At 49.5% G+C, this 11,073-nt stretch overlaps 1 protein-coding gene across 1 annotated transcript; it reads left to right on the top strand.

Moving 5' to 3' along the window:
- Nucleotides 1-7,882: 7,882 nt before the first annotated feature.
- LOC122107226 (serine/arginine repetitive matrix protein 2-like) lies at nucleotides 7,883-10,164 on the top strand. Its single transcript, XM_042678816.1, has 2 exons — nucleotides 7,883-9,936; nucleotides 10,029-10,164. The coding sequence occupies exons 1-2, from the start codon at nucleotides 7,883-7,885 to the stop codon at nucleotides 10,162-10,164; spliced, it is 2,190 nt and encodes a 729-aa protein (XP_042534750.1).
- Nucleotides 10,165-11,073: the final 909 nt, after the last annotated feature.

Below are 11,073 nucleotides of genomic sequence, written 5' to 3'. Positions count from 1 at the left end.
CAACTACAGCCACAGTGCACAGGGGAACTGAGAACCGCATGTCTGGCTTAGGGAACGCCATAGACCTGGGCTGTGCCCTGTGGCTGGGTGGGGGACGCGGGGACAGCCAGCCCCTGAAGGCACTGCACCAGCACCACACAAAACGAAGAACAATGGCACGCCGGGCCCCACACAAGGAAACCAGACACGTTGTCCCGATTGAAAGTTCTGTCATCCACCCCTGGACGCCTGCCTGGCACAATCCGGTGGGCCCACGTGGGTGAAAGCAAGCAGAAGGGAATCTCAGCGGTGGCAGAGAGTGTCACCTATCCTCAAGAGGGGGGAACTAACTGGCGCTCTCCTCACGGACTGAGACAGTCTGGAAAGCAAACAGCTGGAAGTTACTCCTCCTCTCAAACAGCAGCATTAAAAACGCCTTCCTACTTCACCTTGTTCTAGGCTCTGCTAGGAGCAAGGCAGAGTGGGTTTTAAGAGTTGCAGAATGTCCTCTCTCCCTGTCCAAACCAGACCCTGTAACCACTGAGGCTGTCAGTGTGGCTAGTTTAGGTGATCGTGCTTGTGGCAACCACGCCTGCCCTCATTAAGGATGAAAAAAAGAATGATTGGGAGTTTTTGCTTTTGTTTGTTTCTTTTGCTTTTATTTTCTTATTTTCTCTTTTTTGGTCACCAGTAATCTCTCCCCCACCCCTTTACTTACACTAGTACTCATTGCTTTTCCACTTGCAATTCTTGACATCACCAGCCTCTTTACAACAAACGAAATTATATATTTACACACAAGTAATACACACACACACACAAACACACACGCACACACACGCACACACACACACACCTGTACCTATACCTTACCCTATTGCCCTTCTCATCACTTTCGTTTCTATTCTCCCCTTGCCTTCTCTATTCTTAATATACAAAATACACAAAATCCCAGTACATAGACTATGATTTGTTGTGCAGATAAAGTTACCATTGGTATCTTACTGCAAGCAAATGCTTCACTGGGTTTTGAATAAGAGAAGTTATCAGAGCTGAGAGTCATCCTGATGCCAGCTGTTAGGAATGGCTTGTCGATCCAGGTAAACTCATTCTAGTAAGAATTCAGAGATTCACCCAAAAGGAAGACTTCCAGGCACCACAAGACCCGAACTACAAAGGGTCTTCAAATGAGTAAAACCTAACAAGTCCTACAAGAAATTCGAGAGAAACAGGCAAAGACAACAACTCCAGAAGTGAATAACTTCACAAACTGATGAAGTAAAGAAGCAATGATAGACATGAAAAAGGATCTCCATAAATAGAGTCTGACTTGGGTAGATACTAGTGGGAGGAGGATAGATTTACAAGGAGGACAAAGGAGGTTAAATGTGGCTGAAAACTTGTTACTATGAAGCTGAACAACATTTGTTGGAATTGTTTTCTGAAGGGGGAATAGAGCCAGGGATACGATAAAGGGAGTAAGACTGATGGGAATATATCATAAACATGTATGGTAAGGTAACAATTAAATCTCTATCTGTATAATTAATGCAAGCAAATAAAAAAGATAGAAATCCTGAGAAACAATCAAACTGAATACTGAGAAATGAAAAATGAAATGGAAAGCCTCTCCAGCTGAGTAGATAATGCGGAAGACAAATGTTCAGATCTTGAAGATGGACTAGATATAATAGAAAAGGAAGAAGAAAGTTCAAGGAAAGATCAATGAAATATGAAAAAATAACAGGACTCAAAAGATCAAATTTACATATTATGGCCATGGATAAAAGAGATGCAATGATAGATAAAGGTATAGAAAATGCATTCAACACAGTAATGGAAGGAAAATTCTCAAATCTTGAGAAAAAGAAGCCCATCCAGGCACATGAGGCTTTCAAAATGCCTACCACACCAAATGCCAAATATTATAGTTAAAACAATAAGCACGGAGAGCAAGAAAAGAATACTGAAGGTTGGAGGGACTGAAAAAATAAGGTCACTTATGAGAGGAAGTCCATCAGAATTACAGCAAATGTCTTTTAAAAGTAAGAAAAACTGAAAGTAGCAACCACCCCAGAATAATCTCATATGGATCTATCATTCATAAAAGAAAGAGAAAGAAAAACATTTAGTGATAAGCGAAACTTGAAACACTTCATCACAACTAAACCCATGCTGCAGAAGATACTCAAAGACATCCTGCACATAGAACAATGTAAGCATGAAAAAGTAGAGAAAACGTATTCCACCAGCTGAGTAACTAAACATAAAAGGAACCAGAAAGAATACTCAACTAAAATTTCTGGGGAAAATGTAAGGAACTACTACATAGCTTTCAATTTGGACAATATTAAGGGAAACAATGCTTCATCCAGAAGAAAGGACAGTGAGTTAGATAAAAGAGCAGGATATGATTGTATGCTGTTATCTAACACAAGAAACACATCTAACTGACAAGGAGAAGCACTAGCTTTGGGTACAACTTGGAGAAAAAGTCATCAAAACAAATGTACCCCCAACAGCATGCAGGAGTAGCTAGAGTCCTATCTGACAAGGTAGATTTCAAATTGGAATAAGAAGAAACAAGAAAAGTCACTTCACATTAATAAAGGAAATTCTCCATCAAGAAGACATAACAGGGGCTGAGAAGGTGTCTCAGTGGTAGAGCGCTTGCCTTGCATGCATGAGGCCCTGGGTTCGATTCCTCAGCACCACATAAGCAAAAAGAAAAAAGCCGGAAGTGGTGCTGTGGCTCAAGTGGTAGAGCGCTAGCCTTGAGCTGAAGAGCTGAGGGACAGCGCCCAGGCCCAGAGTTCAGGCCCCACGACTGGACCCCCTCCCCCCAAAAAGAAGACATAGCATTTATGCAAACAAATGTTGGCATACCTAACTTCATTAAGCAAATACCATTGGACTTATAAATGCACATCAACTCCAACAGAATAATAGTGTGAGACGTCAGTACCAGACTGCCACCAAAGGGTAGGTCATCCATGCAAAATCTCCACAAACAAACCTCAGCTAAGTGACACCATAAACCAATTGGACCTGACAGATACCTACAGACTAATTCATCCATCAGCTATACATTACACATTCTTGTCAGCATCCCAGGAAACTTTCTCCCCAAAAGAACACATAATAGGACACAAAAGAAGTCTCAGTAAATATGGGTAAATGGGAATAACTCCCTATATCCTGTCAGATCATACTGGAATAAAATTAGAACGTAACAGCAAAAGAAATTACAGAAAATATTAAAACTCACAGGGACTGGACAGGCATTGCTGAATGCTGAGTATCTAATTGAAGGGAAAAGGGGGAAACAAAAAATTCTTGGAATCCGATGAACATTTGGAATCAGAACATTTGGGACCCAGCTAAAGCAGTTCTGCGTGTAAAGCTGATGTCAATGAGACAGGGAGATCTCAAATTAATACCTTAATGATGCATCCCAAGGTCTTAGAAAAATAAGAACAAGCCAAAAACAAAAGTAGATGAAAGGAAATAATAAAGACTATGACAGAAATCAATAAAGTAGAGGCTAAAAAGAAACGATAAAAATCAACAAAATTGAACCAAGAGAAGATAAATCACCTAAACAGATTTATCTTAAGCAATGGGATTGAGAATCCAGCAACAGAATTCAGGACCCAATGGATTCGCTGCTGAACTGTACAAGATCTTTCAATAAGAACTAAAGCAAATACCTCTCAAACTTTTCCATGAAATGAAAAGGGAGGGATCACTAGTGAACTCAGTCTCTGGAGCCAGCATTACAGCATCCCAACACTAGAAAGGGGCAACAAAAACTACAGACCCAACTATGAACGCAGACACAAAAATCCTCCATGAAATATTTGCTCACCAAATTCAACAGCTAATCTGAAAGACTGTATGCCATGACCAACTTGGTTTCATTACAGGACCAACATATGCAAATCCATGGGCACCATGGACAAGAATCATATGAGTATCTCAACTGATTCAGACAAAGCCCTTGACACAATTCAACTTCTTTTTATGATAAAAGCTTGGAAGAAGATGAGGAGTAGAAGGGCCATACTTTAGTATAGTAAAGCTATGTATGACAAACCTATAGCTGTCATCATACTAAGTGGTGAAACCTGCTCCTTTTTCTTGTAATGTAACAAGACAAGGTGTCCACTCTCTCTACTCTTATTTAATATAGACCTGGAGTTTCTATCAAAGCAATATGGCAAGAGAAGAAATAAAAGGAATTCAAATAGAAAAGGAAGAAGTAAAATTATCTCAACTTGCAGGTGATATGATCTAAAGAAGTCAAAAGACTACCCCCAAAACACTGCAGCTGGAGAGTCTCATAGCCCAATGGGAGTTATGAGAGTCTCATAACTCTCATACGGGAGCTTACATAACTTAGGGTCATTAGTCCAATTAGTACATGAATAAATGAACTGAGCAGACACTACCTTAAATGGCCAACAAGTACATGAAGAAATGCTCAACATTCCTGGCAATAGAGAAAATGAAAAGCAAAATGGTACAGAGATTCCACCACCACACTCCAGGCAGGAAGGATATCATTGAGAGCATAAACAACAAATGTGGCGGAGGACAGAAGGGACAAAGTACTCTGCCACTTTCTTGACTACCCTAATTCTAAGGGTTTTTAATCTGTAAATGAGTGTAGCCACTATGGAAATCAGTATGGAGTTTTCTCTGAAAACAAAACATAAAACTACCTTACAATACCATCAGTACTACTCTTGGGCATCTATCTGAAGAATGTAAGTCAGGAGATAACAGAAGCACTCTATTTATTACTGGTGCAATCAGTTCTGTTGAATTTCCCGACTCTTTCTATGTTATCCTTTATTTGTTGAACATGCTACAGGTTCATATCTATAATAGTAACAACTCATAAGGCTAAAGTCTGGAGGATCATGGTTTGAAGCCAGCCTTTGCAAAATAGTGTATGAGTTACCATCTTCAACATAACCAGCAAAAAGCTAGAGTAGAGGCATGGCTCACAGGTCCCAGGGTACCAGCCTCACAAGTGTGAGGTCTTGAGTTAAAAATCCTGATGCCAGGGAGAAAAAAAAATTCTTTGATGACTTCAGAATCTATACTTTCTTCTTTTCTCATTTGGCTTAGTCCCTTTTAAAAATATATATACATATATTTTGGTCTTTAATTTTTACTTTGCTCACTGAAAATGGAGGACTTGTGAAGAGGACACGCTCTTTAAGTGCTACATGTTTAGTGCACTGCTTTGAGTCTACTTAAAGGCTGACTTTCAGCTTTGTTGAGCTTTTCTCTCATTTCTATGCTAGAATGTTTTTGAGGTCTAGAATCCACAGATGAGTACAAATGTGCATAATTTGGCTTTTTTTTAAAAGCTTGGGTTATCTTTCTCAACATGGTCTCCACTGGTAAAGCATATTAATAGATAAAATCCAAAGAAGCAAAATGTCTCTCAACGTCTGCGCCTTTTCATTCCAAGAACATTGCCAAAGAATGTAAGTGGCAAGGCCATAGGCAACACCCTTAGGTATGGAGGGAAAACCCACATTTTCAACCACAGGAAAAATGGATTCAGGGGTGAAAAGCCTGGAAGCAGAGACCACATCTTCCTTTCGAGGGTCTTTCCAGTCCACTGGCAGGGACTTTGGACGCTGAAGATAGTAATTGGTAGCGTCTGATTGTTTCCACCAGGGGGAAGTATGGCATTGCAAATAAAGACAAGTAATGTATCGCACTGGGTAACCACAGGGCTAAGATTCAAAAGGCAGAATTAACAATTCCTGCTGCCTCCTCCTCCTCCTTGGGTCACGTGATCAGCGGGAGAGGCTGCTGCAAACACGAGGTGCAGTTCATCTGCTCTCTCAGAAAAAGACGCTGTGATGTATAAGCAACAACCACCACAAGTCACAATATTATATAGATAGGTGCATACATATGCAGTCATAAATTGACATGTTGAATGAAAGCCCCTTGGTACAACTGTTTAAAGGCAATTTTAAAAATTAATAAAAACGGTAAACAACTCTGATGGGATGGGAACTTCCCCTCTGCTGCTTTCTTCTTTCCAAGCTCTCCTGGCGTGAGCACTCAGTGGTAATGGTGGATTCCGGGAACTCGGTTACCTGACTGACCAAGTTCTGGTGCACAGGGAGGCCAAGGGTACACGGGCCTGTGGGGGGGTGTGGGAGGGGCTAGGGAGGTGGAGGAAGCTCTAGTGAAGGAAGACAGGTGTGGACGCAGAGGCCCAGCAGCCCCACAGAGCTTACCCGTGGGGGAAACAGGACCCGAGAGAAGCAGAGGATCCTTTCAGGAGTGGGGAAGCAGCAGCAAGGGCTGGGCCACATAGTGGGCGTGCAGGAGATAGTGACACGCGTGTGGCTGGTGGCAGTGACAACCGAAAGGAAGGACTCATATCAGAGAGCCAGGCTCAGCCACCACTGCCTCAGGCTCACACCTCTGATCAAGTCAGAGGAAGACCACCTATATATACATCAATCTGCAATAACCAGTCTGTGTCTAGGATAGTCCTCACAAAGGATCACCAGAGCTCAATAGCTATGTACCTAGGACCATATAAAATGATGCTAATCAGAATGAACTCCAAGATAAGGACACAGAGGGTTATTTTTTGGTTTTGTTTTTAATGTACTCTGTGAAGTTATTTCTTTCATTTTTTTTCCCTTTGGTGGTCACTGGCTTTGATTTTCGTTCCCTGTCTTGTATATAAGGAAAGGGGAATAACAAAATGGTGAAACAAAGGACAAAGTATGCGACAGCGGTAGTCACTAGACACTCTGTCGGAAATGAGCTTTACACCTTGGGAGGGAGGGGAGTTGGGGGAGGGAAAGTGGGAGAAAAGTGAGGGGTAACAATGTCCGACAAGAAATGTACTGATCACCTATGCAACAGCAACCCCTCTGCACATCTACTTACAGTAAAATAAACTTAAAAAAACCTGAAAAGCAAAACACCAAGCACGTCCTGAGCCAGAGTGGTCGCTCCTCCCTGTAATCTTGGCCATGGAGGAGGTGAAGACAGGAGAACCACAGGGTCCCAGCTGGGCAAAAGTGGAGACTCCATTAGAAAACAAAAGACTAAAGCAAAAGCAGTGGCGGTGTGTCCAGGTGGTAGAGCGCTGTGTGAGGCTCTGGGCTCCATCTCCAGCCCGGCCAACGCAGGCAAGACCAGAACAGAGACGCCACGGAGAACAGAACAGAGACACCACCGAGAACCAGAACAGAGACACCACCGAGAACCAGAACAGAGACGCCACGGAGAACAGAACAGAGACGCCACAGAGAACAGAACAGAGACGCCACGGAGAACAGAACAGAAACACCACCGAGAACCAGAACAGAGACGCCACAGGAGAACCAGAACAGAGACACCACGGGAGAACCAGAACAGAGACGCCACCGAGAACCAGAACAGAGACACCACCGAGAACCAGAACAGAGACACCACAGGAGAACCAGAACAGAGACACCATGGGAGAACCAGGACAGAGACACCACGGGAGAACCAGAACAGAGACGCCACAGAGAACAGAACAGAGACGCCACAGAGAACAGAACAGAGACACCATGGGAGAACCAGAACAGAGACGCCACGGAGAACAGAACAGAGACACCACGGGAGAACCAGAACAGAGACGCCACCGAGAACCAGAACAGAGACACCACCGAGAACCAGAACAGAGACACCACAGGAGAACCAGAACAGAGACACCATGGGAGAACCAGGACAGAGACGCCACGGAGAACCAGGACAGAGACGCCACGGAGAACCAGAACAGAGACGCCACGGAGAACCAGAACAGAGACACCACCGAGAACCAGAACAGAGACGCCACGGAGAACAGAACAGAGACACCACGGAGAACTAGGACAGAGACGCCATGGAGAACCAGAACAGAGACGCCACGGAGAACAGAACAGAGACGCCACGGAGAACAGAACAGAGACGCCACGGAGAACAGAACAGAGACGCCACGGAGAACCAGAACAGAGACACCACGGAGAACAGAACAGAGACACCACGGAGAACTAGGACAGAGACGCCATGGAGAACCAGAACAGAGACGCCACGGAGAACAGAACAGAGACGCCACCGAGAACCAGAACAGAGACGCCACGGGAGAACCAGAACAGAGACACCATGGGAGAACCAGGACAGAGACGCCACGGAGAACCAGGACAGAGACGCCACGGGAGAACCAGAACAGAGACGCCACGGAGAACAGAACAGAGACGCCACGGAGAACCAGAACAGAGACGCCACGGAGAACAGAACAGAGATGCCACGGAGAACCAGAACAGAGACGCCACGGAGAACCAGGACAGAGACACCACGGGAGAACCAGAACAGAGACTCCACGGAGAACCAGGACAGAGACTCCACGGAGAACCAGAACAGAGACGCCACGGAGAACAGAACAGAGACGCCACAGAGAACCAGAACAGAGACACCACCGAGAACCAGAACAGAGACGCCACGGAGAACAGAACAGAGACGCCACGGAGAACAGAACAGAGACTCCACGGAGAACAGAACAGAGACGCCACGGGAGAACAGAGCAGAGACGCCACGGAGAACCAGAACAGAGACGCCACGGAGAACTAGGACAGGGACACCACAGAGAACCAGGACAGAGACGCCACGGGAGAACAGAACAGAGACGCCACCGAGAACCAGAACAGAGACGCCACGGAGAACAGAACAGAGACGCCACGGAGACCAGAGCAGAGACGCCACGGAGAACCAGAACAGAGACACCACCGAGAACCAGGACAGAGACGCCACGGGAGAACAGAACAGAGACGCCACCGAGAACCAGAACAGAGACGCCACGGAGAACCAGAGCAGAGACGCCACGGGAGAACCAGGACAGAGACGCCACCGAGAACCAGGACAGAGACGCCACGGAGAACCAGAACAGAGACGCCACGGAGAACAGAACAGAGACGCCACAGAGAACCAGAACAGAGACACCACCGAGAACCAGAACAGAGACGCCACGGAGAACAGAACAGAGACGCCACAGAGAACAGAACAGAGACGCCACGGAGAACAGAACAGAGACTCCACGGAGAACAGAACAGAGACGCCACGGGAGAACAGAGCAGAGACGCCACGGAGAACCAGAACAGAGACGCCACGGAGAACTAGGACAGGGACACCACAGAGAACCAGGACAGAGACGCCACGGGAGAACAGAACAGAGACGCCACCGAGAACCAGAACAGAGACGCCACGGAGAACAGAACAGAGACGCCACGGGAGAACCAGGACAGAGACGCCACGGAGAACAGAACAGAGACGCCACGGAGACCAGAGCAGAGACGCCACGGAGAACCAGAACAGAGACACCACCGAGAACCAGGACAGAGACGCCACGGGAGAACAGAACAGAGACGCCACCGAGAACCAGAACAGAGACGCCACGGAGAACCAGAGCAGAGACGCCACGGGAGAACCAGGACAGAGACGCCACGGAGAACCAGAGCAGAGACGCCACCGAGAACCAGGACAGAGACGCCACGGAGAACCAGAACAGAGACGCCACGGAGAACAGAACAGAGACGCCACAGAGAACAGAACAGAGACGCCACCGAGAACCAGAACAGAGACGCCACGGAGAACAGAACAGAGACGCCACGGGAGAACCAGGACAGAGACGCCACGGGAGAACAGAACAGAGACGGCACGGGAGAGCCAGAGCAGAGACGGCACGGGGGAGCATGTCGCCCGACCGCCCAGGCCGCGCTGTCTCCCGCCCGGGCGCACCCCGGCCTCTGCGCTCTCTGGGCCCTGGGCACGGATCTCCTCCGGAACCGTCAGTCCCCCTCGGCCCCTCGAGCAGCCAGTGCCGTCCTTCCCGCTCAGGCTGGTTGCTCTGCGGCCGCCTTCGGACTCTCCACACCCGCGGAGTCCTGGGTTTGACCCAGGGCGGTGCCACCGGCCGGGGTGCCATGGAAGGGTCTCCGTCTTATTGCTGAGTTTACTTTAAAGGAGGTTTAGGTGCTGCACTTGCGGCGGCCCAGTGTGGTGCGGGAACGCCCCGAGCTGCGGCCGCCCCAGCGCCGCCGCAGGGGGGTGAAAGGGCGGTCCCGCAACTACCACTCACGCCACGGCTCCCCGCGGCGGAGCAGCGGAGACACCTGTGCTCCCAGCTACTGAGGGAGGCTGAGGCCGGAGGATGGAGAGTTCAAGGCCAGCCTGGCTATCTGTGGAGGCGGTGGCGTGGCGGCCGGGGGCGTGGCGGGGCAGCAGGGGCGTGGCGTGGCGGCTGGGGGGAGGGTGTGGCCAAAGGGGGCGTGGCGGCCGGGGGCGTGGCGGGGCAGCAGGGGCGTGGCGTGGCGGCTGTGGGGCGGGCGTGGCGGCCGGGGGCGTGGTGGGGCGGCAGGGGCGTGGCGTGGCGGCTGGGGGGCGGGCGTGGCCAAAGGGGGCGTGGCGGGGCAGCAGGGGGCGTGGCGGCCGGGGGTGGGGTGTGGCGGCTGGGGGTGGGGCGTGGCGGCTGGGGGGAGGGTGTGGCCAAAGGGGGCGTGGCGGCCGGGGGTGTGGCGGGGCAGCAGGGGTGTGGCGTGGCGGCGGGGGTGGGGCGTGGCGGCTGGGGGTGGGGCGTGGCTGAAGGGGGCGTGGCGTGGTGGACGGGGGCGTGGTGTGGCCGCCGGGGCATCGTGTGGTGGACGGGGGTGAGGCAAGGCAGATGGGGGCGTGGTGTGGCAGATGGGGCGTGGCTGTCGGGAGCAGGGCAGGGGGGTCGAGTTGGGGCAGATGAGGCGTGGCATTGTTGACGGGGGCGTGGCGTGGCGGCCGGGGCCGTGGTGTGGTTGACGGGGCATCGTGTGCTGGACGGGGGTGAGGCAAGGCAAATGGGGGCGTGGCGTGGCAGATGGGGCGTGGCTGCCGGGAGCAGGGCAGGGGGAGGGGCGAGGTGGGGCAGATGAGGCGTGGCATTGTTGACGGGGGTGTGGCGTAGCGGACGAGGGTGTGGTGGCCGGGGGCGTGGCGGCCAGGGCGTGGCGTGGCGGCCAGGGGCGTGGCGTGGCAGATGGGGGCAGGGCGTGGTTGACGGGGCGGGGCAGG

The sequence above is a fragment of the Dipodomys spectabilis genome, unplaced genomic scaffold, assembly GCF_019054845.1.
Source record: "Dipodomys spectabilis isolate Male_0828 unplaced genomic scaffold, ASM1905484v1 ptg000049l, whole genome shotgun sequence".
Classification (NCBI taxonomy): Eukaryota; Metazoa; Chordata; class Mammalia; order Rodentia; family Heteromyidae; genus Dipodomys; species Dipodomys spectabilis.
This window is presented reverse-complemented; position numbering and strand designations above follow the sequence as displayed.

Coding starts and splice junctions, on each gene's coding strand:
- LOC122107226 (XM_042678816.1), top strand. CDS start 7,883: ATGGAGAACCAGAACAGAGACGCCACGGAGAACAGAACAGAGACGCCA. Junction 9,937..10,028: donor CCTGGGTTTGACCCAGGGCG/GTGCCACCGGCC, acceptor GCGGCGGCCCAG/TGTGGTGCGGGAACGCCCCG.